Source organism: Oncorhynchus gorbuscha, linkage group LG05, assembly GCF_021184085.1.
Source record: "Oncorhynchus gorbuscha isolate QuinsamMale2020 ecotype Even-year linkage group LG05, OgorEven_v1.0, whole genome shotgun sequence".
Taxonomy (NCBI): Eukaryota; Metazoa; Chordata; class Actinopteri; order Salmoniformes; family Salmonidae; genus Oncorhynchus; species Oncorhynchus gorbuscha.
This window is the reverse complement of record NC_060177.1, coordinates 93,099,369-93,120,858: the sequence shown is the minus strand read 5'-3', so window position 1 is coordinate 93,120,858 and position 21,490 is coordinate 93,099,369. Positions and strand designations below refer to the sequence as shown.

Genomic DNA, 21,490 nt, shown 5'->3' with positions numbered 1-21,490 from the left:
AAATGTTTTCAAAATGCATACTGCCTCCAACTCATTGCAAAGTGGTGTGTGATGCACTGATGAAGCCTGCCTTCCGTTGCCATTTGAGATGCTACAGCAGCAGCTCTCCAACTGTCTGACAGATGTTCAGCTCAAAGGCTCTGTATGCTGTACGCGTGTGATAACTAACGTATACACTGTACACGAGGCAATGTCATTCCAAGAAAATTGCAAATGAACCTATGGACTGATAAGCATGACCAGTCAAATGTATTTCCATCAATGAATAGGCTAAAAAAACATTTTTTCCTCAATGGGATTTTTTCATCTTCTCCCAGGCAATTTTATTGATTGGATTTTACATTTACATTTACATTTAAGTCATTTAGCAGACACTCTTATCCAGAGCGACTTACAAATTGGGTAGGTTAGCAGTAAAACCTTGAAATCAGCCCTTGCTTTGACAGGAAGCCCGTGTAGGGAGGCTAGCACTGGAGTAATATGATCACATTTTTTTGGTTCTAGTCAGGATTCTAGCAGCCGTATTTAGCACTATTTTCAATATTTATAGATTTTTATCGGCCAAAAGCCAGCTATTACTGGCTAATGATAACCCTGCAACCAACACAGAGACATGACTGAAAGATTATTCAAAATCTTTACCTTTACACAGTCAGCACATGGACATACAAATATACATACTAACACACACAACACCATAAAGCACCACGAAGACAAGCAGTATAATGTAGAATATGAATGCATGTAGAGAATGAAGCCCCGGCCACCACCAAGCCCCTGACCTTTGCCCCCACGGCCGGCCAGCCAGTCCCGGGGGTCGTACCGGGGCTGTGCAGCTCTTCATATAGTATATAATCAATAGTTTGGGGTCACTTAGAAATGTCCTTGTTTTTGAAAGAAAAGCAATTTTTTTGCCCATTAACATAACATCAAATTGATCAGAAATACAGTTTAGACATTGTTAATGTTGTAAATGACTATTGTTGCTGGAAACAGCAGTTTTTTTTATGGAACATCTACATAGGCGTACAGAGGCCCATTATCATCAACCATCACTCCTGTGTTTCAATGGCACGTTGTGTTAGCTAATCCAAGTTTATAATTTTAAAGGGCTAATTAATCATTTGAAAACCCTTTTGAAATTATGTTAGCACAGCTCAAAACTGTTGTACTGATTAAAGAAGCAATAAAACTACACTTTTTTTGACAATTTAAGTATCTGGAGCACCAGCATTTGTGGGTTCGAATACAGGCTCAAAATGGCCAGAAACATAGAACTTTCTTCTGAAACTCGTCAGTCTATTCTTGTTCTGAGAAATGAAGGCTATTCCATGTGAGAAATTGCCCAGAAACTGAAGATCTCGTACAACGCTGTGTACTACTCACTTCACAGAACCCCGCAAACTTGCTCTAACCAGAATAGAAAGAGGAGTGGGAGGCCCCGGTGCACAACTGAGCAAGAGGACAAGTACATTAGAGTGTCTAGTTTGAGAAACAGACGCCTCACAAGTTCTCAACTGTCACTGTGTACTACTTACTTACCGTAACTTCAGAAATCCCCAGAATGCCTCAGGCTTGCCTTCACTACTTATGTTATTTTATTTATTTCTGCTCTGATGTGGAGCAGTCATATTGATTGCCTTACACTTCAAGGCCAAGAAGTCTACACAATCTACTACCATCGTTTTCTCTGTAATCGAGCATTTCTGCTCGCATATCACATTAGCATTCGGCTGAGGTTCCACTGGTCTCCTCGGAGCGGCCATTAGCTGTTGTATCTGGAGCATTTTGAGCACTAGCTTTGTTATTCACTTCCTGAACAGCCTCAACATAGGATACATTGTTTGTAAAAAAATTTTTTTACAAAAATTATAACTCTGCGCTCCCATGACTTTCTGTTGTACTTCACATCCTGCATATGCTACACTATGTTCTCCGTCACAGTTACAACATTTACCATTAGCACACATTTCTCGTTGATCCCCACCACACTTTGCACATCTCATTTTACCTTTGGACACATTAGCAACATGCCTCATCCGTTGGCACCTAAAGCACCGAAGTGGAGGCGGCACATACTCTCTAACAGGATAACTGAGTGATCCTACGCCAATTCGTGCAGATTCCCTTCAAATTGTAACAGTACAGTTGTAGTCTTTCTGCTCTTCCTCCGTTCATGAAGAAGCATTAACTTCTTCCATTGTAGTTTCCACTGGAGGCGGCACACATCTTCTCCGTTTAGACATATCCCTGGGAATGTGACATTTCACACGACCCCCCCACCCCACCCCCCATTGGGTGTGCAATGTCAAAAACTTTCTTATGCTGGATTTTACTACTTGCAATGATCAGGACCTTCCCATAACCCATCGACATGGCAACCTTAATCTCTTCTCTAATTTAAAAAAAATTATGTATGCTAAAAGGGTTGAACTACTTTCTTGCTGGCTCTGAGAACAACAGATTTCTACCTTGTCAACTCGGGGTTTTTAAACTTGCAACCTTCCGATTACTAGTCCATCGCTCTAACCACTAGGCTACCTGCTGGTTACTAGTCCAACACTCTAACCACTAGGCTACTTGCTGGTTACTAGTCCAATGCTCTAACCACTGGGCTACCTGCTGGTTACTAGTCCAACACTCTAACCACTAGGCTACCTGCTGGTTACTAGTCCAACGCTCTAACAACTAGACTACCTGCTGGTTACTAGTCCAACGCTCTAACCACTAGGCTACCTGCTGGTTACTAGTCCAACACTCTAACCACTAGGCTACCTGCTGGTTACTAGTCCAACACTCTAACCACTAGGCTACCTGCTGGTTACTAGTCCAACACTCTAACCACTAGGCTACCTGCTGGTTACTAGTCCAATGCTCTAACCACTAGGCTACCTGCTGGTTACTAGTCCAATGCTCTAACCACTAGGCTACCTGCTGGTTACTAGTCCAATGCTCTAACCACTAGGCTACCTGCTGGTTACTAGTCCAACACTCTAACCACTAGACTACCTGCTGGTTACTAGTCCAACACTCTAACCACTAGGCTACCTGCTGGTTACTAGTCCAACGCTCTAACCACTAGGCTACCTGCTGGTTACTAGTCCAACACTAACCATTAGGCTACCTGCTGGTTACTAGTCCAACACTCTAACCACTAGGCTACCTGCTGGTTACTAGTCCAATGCTCTAACCACTAGGCTACCTGCTGGTTACTAGTCCAATGCTCTAACCACTAGGCTACCTGCTGGTTACTAGTCCAATGCTCTAACCACTAGGCTACCTGCTGGTTACTAGTCCAACACTCTAACCACTAGGCTACCTGCTGGTTACTAGTCCAATGCTCTAACCACTAGGCTACCTGCTGGTTACTAGTCCAATGCTCTAACCACTAGGCTACCTGCTGGTTACTAGTCCAATGCTCTAACCACTGGGCTACCCTGCCGCTAAGGGTTGAACTACTTTCTGAGAGCACTGCCACTGCCTTTATAACCTTCTACTCTGACCGGTGTGTCTAGGGTGGTCCTTTTAAAAGTATACTCTCAGTACTACTCGTTGTTTCCCCAGCAGTATTCATCCCTCATTGTGATTTCTCTTAATCCCGATCCTCCTATTCTCAACAGGTGTAAATAGCTGATCATCACTGGTTTCATCATCGTTATCTATTGTCCTCACGCTGCCCTCTGAATTGTCCGTCATGCAGACCCCCCGTCACAGTTTGTTGCCCACTTTTCGACCACCACCGGCGATGAATTGGCTTCCTAGTCGTCGCCGTCTTCTTCTTCTTTAGGATTTGTTTTGGCGGATCGAGTCCAACTTTTAGGCGTATACACCGCCACCTACTCTACTGGTGTGTGAGGCCATTCACGGCCTACCTACATTCTCCCCTATGCAACCCTGTCTACTGCAGACCATCGGTCTGAGAGGACAGAAAACTACCACTCAACACCACCTTGTCCCCTATGTAACCCTGTCTACTGCAGACCATGGGTCTGAGAGGACAGAAAACTACCACTCAACACCACCTTGTCCCCTATGTAACCCTGTCTACTGCAGACCATCGGTCTGAGAGGACAGAAAACTACCACTCAACACCACCTTGTCCCCTATGTAACCCTGTCTACTGCAGACCATCGGTCTGAGAGGACAGAAAACTACCACTCAACACCACCTTGTCCCCTATGTAACCCTGTCTACTGCAGACCATCGGTCTGAGAGGACAGAAAACTACCACTCAACACCACCTTGTCCCCTATGTAACCCTGTCTACTGCAGACCATCGGTCTGAGAGGACAGAAAACTACCACTCAACACCACCTTGTCCCCTATGTAACCCTGTCTACTGCAGACCATCGGTCTAAGAGGACAGAAAACTACCACTCAACACCACCTTGTCCCCTATGTAACCCTGTCTACTGCAGACCATCGGTCTGAGAGGACAGAAAACTACCACTCAACACCACCTTGTCCCCTATGTAACCCTGTCTACTGCAGACCATCGGTCTGAGAGGACAGAAAACTACCACTCAACACCACCTTGTCCCCTATGTAACCCTGTCTACTGCAGACCATCGGTCTAAGAGGACAGAAAACTACCACTCAACACCACCTTGTCCTCTATGTAACCCTGTCTACTGCAGACCATGGGTCTGAGAGGACAGAAAACTACCACTCAACACCACCTTGTCCCTATGTAACCCTGTCTACTGCAGACCATCGGTCTGAGAGGACAGAAAACTACCACTCAACACCACCTTGTCCCCTATGTAACCCTGTCTACTGCAGACCATCGGTCTGAGAGGACAGAAAACTACCACTCAACACCACCTTGTCCCCTATGTAACCCTGTCTACTGCAGACCATGGGTCTGAGAGGACAGAAAACTACCACTCAACACCACCTTGTCCCCTATGTAACCCTGTCTACTGCAGACCATCGGTCTGAGAGGACAGAAAACTACCACTCAACACCACCTTGTCCCCTATGTAACCCTGTCTACTGCAGACCATCGGTCTGAGAGGACAGAAAACTACCACTCAACACCACCTTGTCCCCTATGTAACCCTGTCTACTGCAGACCATCGGTCTGAGAGGACAGAAAACTACCACTCAACACCACCTTGTCCCCTATGTAACCCTGTCTACTGCAGACCATCGGTCTGAGAGGACAGAAAACTACCACTCAACACCACCTTGTCCCCTATGTAACCCTGTCTACTGCAGACCATCGGTCTAAGAGGACAGAAAACTACCACTCAACACCACCTTGTCCCCTATGTAACCCTGTCTACTGCAGACCATCGGTCTGAGAGGACAGAAAACTACCACTCAACACCACCTTGTCCCCTATGTAACCCTGTCTACTGCAGACCATCGGTCTGAGAGGACAGAAAACTACCACTCAACACCACCTTGTCCCCTATGTAACCCTGTCTACTGCAGACCATCGGTCTGAGAGGACAGAAAACTACCACTCAACACCACCTTGTCCCCTATGTAACCCTGTCTACTGCAGACCATCGGTCTGAGAGGACAGAAAACTACCACTCAACACCACCTTGTCCCCTATGTAACCCTGTCTACTTCAGACCATCGGTCTGAGAGGACAGAAAACTACCACTCAACACCACCTTGTCCCCTATGTAACCCTGTCTACTGCAGACCATCGGTCTAAGAGGACAGAAAACTACCACTCAACACCACCTTGTCCCCTATGTAACCCTGTCTACTGCAGACCATCGGTCTGAAAGGACAGAAAACTACCACTCAACACCACCTTGTCCCCTATGTAACCCTGTCTACTGCAGACCATCGGTCTGAGAGGACAGAAAACTACCACTCAACACCACCTTGTCCCCTATGTAACCCTGTCTACTGCAGACCATCGGTCTGAGAGGACAGAAAACTACCACTCAACACCACCTTGTCCCCTATGTAACCCTGTCTACTGCAGACCATCGGTCTGAGAGGACAGAAAACTACCACTCAACACCACCTTGTCCCCTATGTAACCCTGTCTACTGCAGACCATGGGTCTGAGAGGACAGAAAACTACCACTCAACACCACCTTGTCCTCTATGTAACCCTGTCTACTGCAGACCATGGGTCTGAGAGGACAGAAAACTACCACTCAACACCACCTTGTCCCCTATGTAACCCTGTCTACTGCAGACCATCGGTCTGAGAGGACAGAAAACTACCACTCAACACCACCTTGTCCCCTATGTAACCCTGTCTACTGCAGACCATCGGTCTGAGAGGACAGAAAACTACCACTCAACACCACCTTGTCCCCTATGTAACCCTGTCTACTGCAGACCATCGGTCTGAGAGGACAGAAAACTACCACTCAACACCACCTTGTCCCCTATGTAACCCTGTCTACTGCAGACCATCGGTCTGAGAGGACAGAAAACTACCACTCAACACCACCTTGTCCCCTATGTAACCCTGTCTACTGCAGACCATCGGTCTGAGAGGACAGAAAACTACCACTCAACACCACCTTGTCCTCTATGTAACCCTGTCTACTGCAGACCATGGGTCTGAGAGGACAGAAAACTACCACTCAACACCACCTTGTCCCCTATGTAACCCTGTCTACTGCAGACCATGGGTCTGAGAGGACAGAAAACTACCACTCAACACCACCTTGTCCCCTATGTAACCCTGTCTACTGCAGACCATCGGTCTGAGAGGACAGAAAACTACCACTCAACACCACCTTGTCCCCTATGTAACCCTGTCTACTGCAGACCATCGGTCTGTTCTGCAGTAAATCCCCTCAATCACAAGTACTCTGCCACTTCCATCTCAACCTCTATTTTCTTTTTAATTCCAATCCATTTCTTCAGTATAATTGACAACCATGGCTATAAACGCTAAAAAGCTCACCTTACTGAAGAACATATTCTCCCTATCACTCTCTCTGGGCTCTGCCTACTCACAGAAATCCTCTAACCACTAGGCTACCCTGGGGCGGCAGGGTAGCCTAGTGGTTAGAGCGTTGGACTAGTAACCGGAAGGTTGCAAGTTCAAACCCCTGAGCTGACAAGGTACAAATCTGTCGTTCTGTCCCTGAACAGGCAGTTAACCCACTGTTCCTAGGCCGTCATTGAAAATAAGAATCTGTTCTTAACTGACTTGCCTAGTTAAATAAAGGTAAAATAAAATAAACATGATCTCTCACCCTGTATCCATCTTCCTCTATCACTCTCTCTGGTCTCTGCCTCCTCACAGGAATCCTCAAGAGGATCCCTCACCCTGTATCCATCTTCCTCTATCAATCTCTTTGCTTCAGCATGCAAAAACTTCTGTACGTTCTTCTTCTTTTTGGAGTTTTATGGTGAACTACACTTAAAAGGTGTGTGGGGGAGGGGGGGGTAAAACATTTACAAAAGAAAGGTAAACTCCCATACAAGGGAATGTAAAATTACCATGAATCTGTATTTCTGATCAATTTGATGTTAAAAAAAGTTGATTTTCTTTATAAAAACAAGGACATTTCTAAACTTTTGAACGGGTTTGGGGTCACTTAGAAATGTCCTTGTCTTTGAAAGAAAAGCCCATTTTTTGGGGGTCCTTCAAAATACCATCAAATTGATCAGATATACAAACACCGGATGCTGAACCAGAATTCAAATGATGATCAGGATAATAAATAGTATTGTGGTGTTCCTTACCGGACGTGGCGTGTATACAAGAAACATGGTTTAAACCTCAGATGGATTATATTATACCTGGGTTTATCTCTGTGTGAAGTGATAGAAGGGAGTGTTCGGGGTGATTGTTGTGCTATATTTATCAAAGAAGGTGTAGCACATAGAGAGATTTATGATTTCAAAGAACATGAATGTGTGGCAGTGGAGATTTGTAGAGAAGGGGGGGGGGATATCACATTGTTTGATTACTATAGTCCTTGTAAGCCCATCTCTGTATCTGAATTAGACATCGTTGCAACATCCATGTCACGCCCTGACCTTAAAGAGCCTTTTTATGTCTCTTTATTTTGGTTTGGTCAGGGTGTGATTTGGGTGGGCATTCTATGTTCTTTATTTCTATGTTTTGTGTTTCTATGTAGCTGTCTATCGTTGTCTCTGATTGGGAATCATACTTAGGCAGCATGTTTTGCTACCTTATGTTGTGGGATGTTTTTATTTTTTTATTTTTTTAGCTCTGAGTAACCTTCAGAACGTGAAGTTGTTTTGTTTGGATTAAATAAAGAATCATGAACACGTACCACGCTGCACCTTGTTCCACTTCTTCCGACGAGCGTCACAATCCAGTTCAGGGGATAAGGAGATACAGTGGAGACCGAGAGACTGAAAAACAGCTTCTATCTCAAGGCCATCAGACTGTTAAACAGCCACCACTAACATTGAGTGACTGCTGCCAACATACTGACTCAAATCCCCAGCCACTTTAATAATGGAAACATTTATTACATCCAATTTATTTACATTTACATTTACATTTAAGTCATTTAGCAGACGCTCTTATCCAGAGCGATCACGAGCCACTTTTAACAATGCCACTTTATATAATGTTTACATACCCTACATTACTCATCTCATATGTAGATACTGTACTCGATACCATCTACTGCATCTTGTTTACATACCCTACATTACTCATCTCATATGTATATACTGTACTCTATACCATCTACTGCATCTTGTTTACATACCCTACATTACTCATCTCATATGTATATACTGTACTCTATACCATCTACTGCATCTTGTTTACATACCCTACATTACTCATCTCATATGTATATACTGTACTCTATACCATCTACTGCATCTTGTTTACATACCCTACATTACATCTCATATGTATATACTGTACTCTATACCATCTACTGCATCTTGTTTACATACCCTACATTACATCTCATATGTAGATACTGTACTCTATACCATCTACTGCATCTTGTTTACATACCCTACATTACATCTCATATGTAGATACTGTACTCTATACCATCTACTGCATCTTGTTTACATACCCTACATTACTCATCTCATATGTAGATACTGTACTCTATACCATCTACTGCATCTTGTTTACATACCCTACATTACATCTCATATGTAGATACTGTACTCTATACCATCTACTGCATCTTGTTTACATACCCTACATTACTCATCTCATATGTAGATACTGTACTCTATACCATCTACTGCATCTTGTTTACATACCCTACATTACTCATCTCATATGTAGATACTGTACTCTATACCATCTACTGCATCTTGTTTACATACCCTACATTACTCATCTCATATGTAGATACTGTACTCTATACCATCTACTGCATCTTGTTTACATACCCTACATTACATCTCATATGTAGATACTGTACTCTATACCATCTACTGCATCTTGTTTACATACCCTACATTACTCATCTCATATGTAGATACTGTACTCTATACCATCTACTGCATCTTGTTTACATACCCTACATTACTCATCTCATATGTAGATACTGTACTCTATACCATCTACTGCATCTTGTTTACATACCCTACATTACTCATCTCATATGTAGATACTGTACTCTATACCATCTACTGCATCTTGTTTACATACCCTACATTACTCATCTCATATGTAGATACTGTACTCTATACCATCTACTGCATCTTGTTTACATACCCTACAGTACTCATCTCATATGTAGATACTGTACTCTATACCATCTACTGCATCTTGTTTACATACCCTACATTACTCATCTCATATGTAGATACTGTACTCTATACCATCTACTGCATCTTGTTTACATACCCTACATTACTCATCTCATATGTAGATACTGTACTCTATACCATCTACTGCATCTTGTTTACATACCCTACATTACTCATCTCATATGTAGATACTGTACTCTATACCATCTACTGCATCTTGTTTACATACCCTACAGTACTCATCTCATATGTAGATACTGTACTCTATACCATCTACTGCATCTTGTTTACATACCCTACATTACATCTCATATGTAGATACTGTACTCTATACCATCTACTGCATCTTGTTACCCTACATTACTCATCTCATATGTAGATACTGTACTCTATACCATCTACTGCATCTTGTTTACATACCCTACATTACTCATCTCATATGTATATACTGTACTCTATACCATCTACTGCATCTTGTTTACATACCCTACATTACATCTCATATGTAGATACTGTACTCTATACCATCTACTGCATCTTGTTTACATACCCTACATTACATCTTATATGTAGATACTGTACTCTATACCATCTACTGCATCTTGTTACCCTACAGTACTCATCTCATATGTAGATACTGTACTCTATACCATCTACTGCATCTTGTTTATATACCCTACATTACATCTTATATGTAGATACTGTACTCTATACCATCTACTGCATCTTGTTACCCTACAGTACTCATCTCATATGTAGATACTGTACTCTATACCATCTACTGCATCTTGTTTACATACCCTACATTACATCTCATATGTAGATACTGTACTCTATACCATCTACTGCATCTTGTTACCCTACAGTACTCATCTCATATGTAGATACTGTACTCTATACCATCTACTGCATCTTGTTTACATACCCTACATTACATCTCATATGTAGATACTGTACTCTATACCATCTACTGCATCTTGTTTACATACCCTACATTACATCTCATATGTAGATACTGTACTCTATACCATCTACTGCATCTTGTTTACATACCCTACATTACTCATCTCATATGTATATACTGTACTCTATACCATCTACTGCATCTTGTTTACATACCCTACATTACTCATCTCATATGTAGATACTGTACTCTATACCATCTACTGCATCTTGTTTACATACCCTACATTACTCATCTCATATGTAGATACTGTACTCTATACCATCTACTGCATCTTGTTTACATACCCTACATTACTCATCTCATATGTAGATACTGTACTCTATACCATCTACTGCATCTTGTTTACATACCCTACATTACTCATCTCATATGTAGATACTGTACTCTATACCATCTACTGCATCTTGTTTACATACCCTACATTACTCATCTCATATGTAGATACTGTACTCTATACCATCTACTGCATCTTGTTTACATACCCTACATTACTCATCTCATATGTAGATACTGTACTCTATACCATCTACTGCATCTTGTTTACATACCCTACATTACATCTCATATGTAGATACTGTACTCGATACCATCTACTGCATCTTGACTACGCCTTTCTGCCATCGCTCATTCGTAAATCTTTATGTACATATTCTTTATCCCTTTACACTTGTGTGTGTATACGGTAGTTGTGAAATTGTTAGGTGAGATTACTTGTTGGTTATTACTGCATGGTCGGAACGAGAAGCACAAGCATTTCGCTACACTCGCGTTAATCTCTGCTAACCCATGTGTATGTGACAAATAAAATTGTTTGATTTGATTTGCCATATGAATGCACATAACAGCCTGTGGGGCAGCAATACCACAGATACCAATGTGGCTGAAGACTTTATGGAGCGGAGGGGACTAGTTTGTATAAATGACGGTTAGGGGACACGGGTAAATGTGACTAGAAGTATATCGTCATGTTTAGATCTTACATTACTGTCCTCCTCCATTGCTGGAATATGTGAGTGGGATGTGAAAATATAATCCACGATAGGTAGTGATCATTTCCCATTCATGTACCAACATACAGTACAGCTGCTAATTCTAGTTCATTTTTTAATTTTGACTATTTCCTACATTGTAGAATAATAGCGAAGACATCAAAACTATGAAAGAACACACATGGAATCATGTAGTAACCAAAAAATTGTTAAACAAATCAGAATATATTTTAGATTCTTCAAATTAGCCACCTTTTGCCTTGATGACAGCTGTGCATAATCTTGGCATTCTCTCAACCAGCTTCACCTGTAATGCTGAGGTGACCAGAGCTTCACCTGTAATGCTGAGGTGACCAGAGCTTCACCTGTAATGCTGAGGTGACCAGAGCTTCACCTGTAATGCTGAGGTGACCAGAGCTTCACCTGTAATGCTGAGGTGACCAGAGCTTCACCTGTAATGCTGAGGTGACCAGAGCTTCACCTGTAATGCTGAGGTGACCAGAGCTTCACCTGTAATGCTGAGGTGACCAGAGCTTCACCTGTAATGCTGAGGTGACCAGAGCTTCACCTGTAATGCTGAGGTGACCAGAGCTTCACCTGTAATGCTGAGGTGACCAGAGCTTCACCTGTAATGCTGAGGTGACCAGAGCTTCACCTGTAATGCTGAGGTGACCAGAGCTTTGGCAATGAAGGAAGTGATGTCAAAAGTATATTTTGATATTGAAAAAGCATGTGCAAAATTGCCATACAATGTGACAAGAAGGTCTACTGATTGGATTGTGGATTTTATGTTTGACCAAACCTTCCAGGTAAGGGTGGGATTGGAGTTATCAAGAGAATACGAAGTGGAAAATGGAACTCCACAGGGTAGTGCTATTAGTCCTATCTTATTCACGTTGATGAGTGACGATATCTTCGGGGATATCGGACAGGGTATAGAGGGCGGAGTTATATGCCGATGAAGGTGCCATTTGGAAAAGGGGAAGGAATATTCCTTATGTCATCGAAGGAAATGCAAGGTGCAGTTGTAGCAGTAGAGGAATGGTCCTTATCACGGCGTTTCAAGTTATCTTTAGTTAAATATTGCCATATGTTGTTCACTAACAAAAAGTTTAAGGAATATGTCAGTGTTCAATTAAATGGAGAACGACTGGAAAGGGTAACAGAATTGTGAGTATTTTGGGGCCTATGGTTTGATGAAAAGCTGGAGACATATTACATTTATTGAGACTGAATGTAAGAAAGTATTGCATCTTATGAGGACAATAGTTGGTCATGATTGGGGGGGGGGGGCAGATAGGCAATCTTTACTGAATATTTTATCTTACTTTGATGAGATAGATCCGTAGATTATAGGTGCTTTTTAATTAAATTGGTTCTGCAGCTTTTACATTGCTGTTGCGCCTTTGATAGGATGGAAGCAAGGTCAGTCAGGATGTGTGATGACGCATTTAAAACTACACCGGTAGAGGCTTTATAAGTGTATACTGGGGAAATGCCACTATCCCTTAGACGAGTTAAGCCCTGGCATACTGGCCCTGGCATACTGGCCCTGGCATACTGGCCTTGGCATACTGGCCCTGGCATACTGGCCTTGGCATACTGGCCCTGGCATACTGGCCTTGGCATACTGGCCCTGGCATACTGGCCTTGGCATACTGGCCCTGGCATACTGGCCCTGGCATACTGGCCCTGGCATACTGGCCTTGGCATACTGGCCCTGGCATACTGGCCCTGGCATACTGGCCCTGGCATACTGGCCCTGGCATCCTGGCCCTGGCATACTGGCCCTGGCATACTGGCCTTGGCATACTGGCCTTGGCATCCTGGCCCTGGCATACTGGCCCTGGCATACTGGCCCTGGCATACTGGCCCTGGCATACTGGCCTTGGCATACTGGCCCTGGCATACTGGCCCTGGCATACTGGCCCTGGCATACTGTGAAACAGTGAAGGGTTGTACGATAGATCATCCTACACTGACACTACTGGAAGACTGTTGGGAATATAAACAATATCAAAAGAAGTGTTTTGGGCGAGAGTTTGGATGAATATAATTGATGAATATGGACTCAGAGATGTTGTTATAGGACCATCTGTGGTAATAGGAAATGTGCCACTGTAGTTTTATACAAGACCCTCATGTTGGTCTTAGCCTGATAGAAGAAAACAAACAGTTGTGTGAAGAAGATAATGTAGAAACAATAGTGGATCAAGATATTAGTAATCAGTTGTATTCTTGTCTTGCAGTGTACACAGATGGTTCAAATGATCCCATGAATGGGAAGACAGGAGCAAGGTGTGTTTATTCCTGAGTTTGACGTTAATCTATGCATAAGAGTGACTAATGATTTATCTGCATATTCAACAGAATTGCTTGTGATAATTGTCGTATTGCAATGGATAGAGGAAGGAGCAACCAAGAAGAGTAGGAATATGTTCAGACTCTGCATCAGGTTTTTTTTGTGTAGTTTTAAGATCTGGAAAATCAGAACGTGAGGATTTATGGGTAGAAATAATGATGATGTTCTTGGTGCTACAAAGACAAATTGAAATTCAGTTCTGTTGGATACCAGCTCCTACAGGAGAGCGTCTGCTAAATGACTTAAATGTAAATGTAAATGTTAATGGATATTATATATTATATAGTAGATATTGTATATTATATAGTTGATATTATATAGTAGATATTATATATTATATAGTAGATATTATATATTATATAGTAGATATTATATATTATATAGTGGGTATTATATATTATATAGTAGATATTATATATTATATAGTAGATATTATATATTATATAGTTTATATTATATAGTAGATATTATATATTATATAGTAGATATTATATATTAAATAGTAGATATTATATATTATATAGTGGATATTATATATTATATAGCAGATATTATATATTATGTAGTAGATATTATATATTATATAGTAGATATTATATATTATATAGCAGATATTATATATTATATAATAGATATTATATATTATATAGTAGATATTATATATTATATAGTAGATATTATATATTATATAGTAGATATTATATATTATGTAGTAGATATTATATATTAAATAGTAGATATTATATATTATATAGTGGATATTATATATTATATAGCGGATATTATATATTATGTAGTAGATATTATATATTATATAGTAGATATTATATATTATATAGCAGATATTATATATTATATAGTAGATATTATATATTATATAGTATATATTATATATTATATAGTAGATATTATATATTATATAGCGGATATTATATATTATATAGCAGATATTATATATTATGTAGTAGATATTATATATTATATAGCAGATATTATATATTATATAGTAGATATTATATATTATATAGTATATATTATATATTATATAGTAGATATTATATATTATATAGTATATATTATATATTATATAGTAGATATAATAGCAAAAAAGAGCAAGGCAAAATTCTATTATGGTTATACACGTAGATGGGGAAATCAAAACATTGATTCAGAAAAATGGGGTTAGATTGCTGGCAGAGACGATGGGAGGAAAGTAGTAAGGGCAGCAGGTAGTCTCATGGTTAGAGCATTGGGCCAGTAACCAAAAGGTTGCTAGATCAAATCATTCTGCCCCTGAACTAGGCACTTTTAGTGGCACAGTTCCTAGGCCGTTAAATGTAAATAAGATTTTGTTCTTAACTGACTGACTGGCCTGGTTAAATAAAATGTAAAAAAAAAATATATATATATATAGTGGTATAGAAATCTCTCGACCGGCCCCACTCTCCAGAACAATAGGTGGCGCTGTATGCACCGGTCTGTTGGTTGCGATTCTTAGAAGAAGAAGAAGCCCAGCTGCAGCTTTTTTTGTTTAGTTTTGAACCTTCCCGTACTCCGTACATATTAGCCGTTGACAGAATCATGGCGTTCTCAATGTCACTTCTAGGTCTGGGACGGTGTTCCCTGCTAAATACAGCCACTAAAGTAATCCTGAATCCTGTCAGGTAATGATGTTTTTATTTTGCTACATTGCTATAGTCATATTTCTGTCGCACAACGAGTTTCTAACCTCCTATTCGTCATAACATGCCATTGTTAGCTAGTTTATGTCTGTGTCATTGGTTTACTTTAGCTAGCTATTTAGCTTAGCACAAACAACAACACAAAAGTTACGTTTCACGATGTGTTCTTGGGATATTTCTAGGTGATAATGAGTATGGATGGTTGTATTGGTTTTTGTGAAAGGCAGTGTAAGTAAGTCATAGCTAGTTTAAGGAGTTAATCGCTAGTGTTAACGTTAGCTAGCTGCGTGTGTCCTTTTAAATGTGTTAACTAGCTAGTTAGCAGCAAAGACAGTACAGTATGAAGAGGGGCAGAAATTGCTTCAACTATAAAAAAATATATAAAAAAATCCGCGATCATGCTTGTATGCGATGTCATGTCGTCGGCTGGCTAAATTCATACGCAGAATAAGGTCTCACACAGAGCTGTGCAGTCCGTCAAAAATCAATGTCACTCGTTACATACCAATGCCGCGTTCAGAAACAACTGAACTCGGAAACCTTCAACTTATTACTTCAATGGGTTCAATTGGAAACTCAAAATAAAAACGAGTTCCGACTGGGAAAAAATTGCTTTGAATGGTTATCCAAGTCGGGAACCTCTTTATATATAGAGCTCCTACTTTATTTATTTTTTAACCGGAAGTAATTACTTTACCTCTTTATTTTTCCGACTTCCCAGTTGTGTTGAAAGCACCAAAATTAGTTTGACGAAAATGAAAACCTGTCAGTTTGTAACTTTTCACAAGAGCTGCGTTCGAATACCCATAATAACATACTGTATGCTACATACTTTCTACTATTAGTTCATTTTAGTATAGAGTAAATGAGCGGTATTCTTTCAGTTGACTGTCCACTGGATGTGGATGCTGTTGCTATGCAACCGCCTGTTAAGCATAGCAAATTAATATCTAGATATTTTGTCTTTGTGTGGTTTTGTCAATTAAATCCGGAGTGCCAGAGTGCGTTCTGGGTGTTTGTAAATTGTCAAGATGGTCCATTGGTAAATTCAGAGAGCGTTTCGCTATCGCCGTTCTGACCTCACAACGACAGTCAAGCACCCAAGTTAACTTACTAGCTACTTCAAATGAGAGAACATTTCACTTTGACCATTTTACTCTGACCACCTCTATGTCCACCTCTTGAACATCAGACTCTGAGGCCTCATCTTCACTGTCACTTTCCAACCTTGTTGAGGACGGCTCGTTGTCAGGCTCAAAAAGCCTCAAATTTATGAGACACGGTAGCAATGACACCATAGGCCTTGTTGATCTCTGCACGAGACAGGATGCTCTTGCCAGCAGACTTGGGGTCCAACATGTACGCTGTGTATGGGCTTCAGGCAAAAGTCTTCATGCTTTTTGATGTATTTCTGAACTGCAGTTTCCTCTGCTTGGAGCAACAGTGAAGTGGGCAGGGCAGTACGGATTTATTATCTTACATCTGCAAGCAGAGTCTGAACATCAGACAGGATGGCATTGTCTCCCTCAATCCGTCCACTGGCTACTACTATAGGTTTCAGGCTGCTTACCACTCTCTCCCAAAATACATCATCCTGGAGGATCATCTTGATGTTTCTGTCCATATCGGCAGACTGAGAAATGGCCATGTCTTGGAGACTCCTTCCCCTCCAGGAGACTGTCAAACATGATGACAACACCACTCCAACAGGTGTTGCTGGGCAGATTTAATGTGGTGATCTTATTCTTCTCACTTTGCTTGGTGAGGTAGATTGTTGCTATAACTTGATGACCCTTCACATACCTAACCATTTCCTTGGCTCTCTTGTAGAGTTGGGGAAATGTTTTCAGTGCCATGATGTCCTTGAGGAGCAGATTCAATGCATGAGCAGTACAGCCAATGGGTGTGATGTGAGGGTAGGACTCCTCCCACTTTAAAACCAAGCAGCCTTCATGTTCACAGCATTGTCTGTCACCAGTGCAAATACCTTCTATGGTCCAAGGTCATTGATGACTGCCTTCAGCTCATTTGCAATGTAGAGACCGGTGTGTCTGTTGTCCTTTGTCTGTGCTCTTGTAGAATACTGGTTAAGGGGCGGAGATGTAGTTAATTATTCCTTGCCCACGAACATTCAACCACCCATCAGAGAGGATTGCAATACAGTCTGCTTTCTCCGTGATTTGCTTGACCTTCACTTGAACTCTGTTGAACTCTGCATCCAGCAAATGAGTAGATAAAGCATGTCTGGTTGGAGGGGTGTATTGCAAGAACATTCATAAATCTCTTCCAATACACATTGCCTGTGAGCATCAGAGGTGAGCCACTTGCATACACAGCTCGAGCAAGACATTCATCAGCATTTCTCTAACTATGTTCCTCCATTGAGTCAAAAAAAACTTGATTCCATGAGGACCATGAGCTGTTGCTATCGATAAGATGTCTGATTCATCATTTTCACCTTGAATAGATGTAGAATTTTGTCAGAGGTTGCTTGTTGTAAGCAAGTCTGTTAGGACATCTACTTTGTGCATGACACATACCTTTTCCAACAATTGTTTACAAATGGTTTATTTCACTTATAACTCACTATTCCAATTCCAGTGGGTCAGAAGTTTACATACACTAAGTTGACTGTGCCTTTTAAACAGCTTGAGAAATTGCAGAAAATTTTCATGGCTTTAGAAGCTTCTGATAGGCTTATTGACATCATTTGAGTCAATTGGAGGGGTACCTGTGGATGTATTTCAAGGCCTACCTTCAAACGCAGTGCCGCTTAGCTTGATATCATGGGGAAATCAGCCAAGACCTCAGAAATTTGTCATTTCAGGTTATGGGGCGGCAGCGTAGCCTAGTGGTTAGAGCGTTGGACTAGTAACCGGAAGGTTGCAAGTTCAAACCCCTGAGCTGACAAGGTACAAATCTGTCAATTCTGCCCCTGAACAGGCAGTTAACCCACTGTTCCTAGGCCGTCATTGAAAATAATAAGTTGTTCTTAACTGACTTGCCTAGTTAAATAAAGGTTAAAAAAACAACAACTACTGAAGACATTGGCGGTAACTCAGCCCCCGTAATAGGGTTAGAGGCAGAGAATCCCGGTGTAGACGAGTGAACCCGGCCAGGCAGAGAGCAAGGGCAGTTTGTTGCTCCAGAGCCTTTCCGTTCACCATCACACCCCTCGACCAGACTACACTCAATCATAGGACCTACTGAAGAGATGAGTCTTCAGTAAAGACTTAAAGATCAAGACCAAGTCTGCATCTCTCACATGGGTAGGCAGACCATTCCATAAAAATGGAGCTCTATAGGAGAAAGCTTAGAAATCAGCCCTTGCCTTAACAGGAAGCCAGTGTAGAGAGGCTAGAGCTGGAGTAATATGATCACATTTTTTGGGGGGGGGGTTCTAGTCCAAGATTCTAGCAGCCGTGTTTAGCACTAACTGAAGTTTATTTAGTGCTTTATCCGGGTAGTCGGAGAGTAGAACATTGCAGTAGTCTAACCTAGAAGTGGCCAAAAACATGGATTAATTTTTCAGCATTTGTTTTAGGACAAAGGTTCAGATTTTGTTTGCAATGTTATGTAGATGGGAAAACAAAGTTTTTGGTTAACCAAGTTACTGACTGACTAGGATAATTCTTCTTTGTGTTTTTGGTGGTGATTCAAAGGGAGTTAAATCACTAGAAAAGCAGCAATGCAGACAGACCAGGGAGATTTGAGCATGAGATGGAGTGAGTACAGTAAATCCTGTCTTAACCATTGGCCCTGGATAATATGCTGACATCACACAAGCAGATTGCCATAGTGAAGGAGGTTTACCCAGTGGAGGAGGAGGTTTACCCAGTGGAGGAGGAGGAGGTTTACCCAGTGGAGGAGGAGGAGGTTTACCCAGTGGAGGAGGAGGAGGTTTACCCAGTGGAGGAGGAGGAGGTTTACCCAGTGGAGGAGGAGGAGGTTTTACCCAGTGGAGGAGGAGGAGGAGGTTTACCCAGTGGAGGAGGAGGAGGAGGTTTACCCAGTGGAGGAGGAGGAGGAGGTTTACCCAGTGGAGGAGGAGGAGGAGGAGGTTTACCCAGTGGAGGAGGAGGAGGAGGTTTACCCAGTGGAGGAGGAGGAGGAGGTTTACCCAGTGGAGGAGGAGGAGGAGGTTTACCCAGTGGAGGAGGAGGAGGAGGTTTACCCAGTGGAGGAGGAGGAGGAGGTTTACCCAGTGGAGGAGGAGGAGGAGGAGGTTTACCCAGTGGAGGAGGAGGAGGAGGAGGTTTACCCAGTGGAGGAGGAGGTTTACCCAGTGGAGGAGGAGGTTTACCCAGTGGAGGAGGAGGTTTACCCAGTGGAGGAGGAGGTTTACCCAGTGGAGGAGGAGGTTTACCCAGTGGAGGAGGAGGTTTACCCAGTGGAGGAGGAGGTTTACCCAGTGGAGGAGGAGGTTTACCCAGTGGAGGAGGAGGTTTACCCAGTGGAGGAGGAGGTTTACCCAGTGGAGGAGGAGGTTTACCCAGTGGAGGAGGAGGTTTACCCAGTGGAGGAGGAGGTTTACCCAGTGGAGGAGGAGGTTTACCCAGTGGAGGAGGAGGTTTACCCAGTGGAGGAGGAGGTTTACCCAGTGGAGGAGGAGGTTTACCCAGTGGAGGAGGAGGTTTACCCAGTGGAGGAGGAGGTTTACCCAGTGGAGGAGGAGGTTTACCCAGTGGAGGAGGAGGTTGTTTACCCAGTGGAGGAGGAGGTTGTTTACCCAGTGGAGGAGGAGGTTGTTTACCCAGTGGAGGAGGAGGTTGTTTACCCAGTGGAGGAGGAGGTTGTTTACCCAGTGGAGGAGGAGGAGGAGGAGGTTGTTTACCCAGTGGAGGCGGAGGTTTACCCAGTGCGTCAACTATACTATTATGAGTGCAGGTTACTTCTCTGTGCTCTGGAGAGATCACAGGTAGTGAGTCAGAAGGCTTTAGAAGTCATTGGACCAGTCACTCTCTGTAGCACCTGGAGAGGGATGGATAGAGGTAGGGAGTGTGCTTGAAAGAGAGCTCTCACCTACCACTGGCTCAGGGCCTCCTGCCTAACCCTCTAATTGGTCTCCACTGGCTCAGGGCCTCCTGCCTAACCCTCTAATTGGTCTCCACTGGCTCAGGGCCTCCTGCCTAACCCTCTAATTGGTCTCCACTGGCCCAGGGCCTCATGGCTAACCCTCTAATTGGTCTCCACTGGCTCAGGGCCTCCTGGCTAACCCTCTAATTGGTCTCCACTGGCTCAGGGCCTCCTGCCTAACCCTCTAATTGGTCTCCACTGGCTCAGGGCCTCCTGCCTAACCCTCTAATTGGTCTCCACTGGCTCAGGGCCTCCTGTCTAACCCTCTAATTGGTCTCCACTGGCCCAGGGCCTCCTGTCTAACCCTCTAATTGGTCTCCACTGGCCCAGGGCCTCCTGTCTAACCCTCTAATTGGTCTCCTCTGGCCCAGGGTCTCCTGTCTAACCCTCTAATTGGTCTCTCTGACAGGAATTTACTCCAGGAGTAGAATGTTGTTTGGGGTCTAGGGCTTCTCCACTTCTTATGAGTGTATTATTAACTCTTGAAATTTGTATCATTTTTATTAATTTAATTAGGCAGGTCAGATGATGTCAAATTCTTATTTACAATGACCGCCAAACCCAGACGACACTGGGCCGCCCTAAAGGACTCTCAATCACGTCCGGTTGTGATACAGCTTGGATAATGCAATGGGAAGGAAACAATCATGAGGTAGTGGCACGGAGTGGTCCATGTTCCTGCTGATAGCACGGAGTGCTTCATGTTCCTTCTGAT

At 42.4% G+C, this 21,490-nt stretch overlaps 1 protein-coding gene across 1 annotated transcript in view; it reads left to right on the top strand.

Moving 5' to 3' along the window:
* Positions 1-15,525: 15,525 nt before the first annotated feature.
* Positions 15,526-21,490, top strand: part of ndufs4 (NADH:ubiquinone oxidoreductase subunit S4) — a 47,000-nt gene continuing 41,035 nt past the window's right edge. Inside the window, exon 1 of the mRNA XM_046351511.1 lies at positions 15,526-15,681. Coding sequence (XP_046207467.1) covers positions 15,599-15,681 — 83 coding nt within the window. The 5' untranslated portion in view covers positions 15,526-15,598. The remainder of the gene's footprint in view (positions 15,682-21,490) is intronic.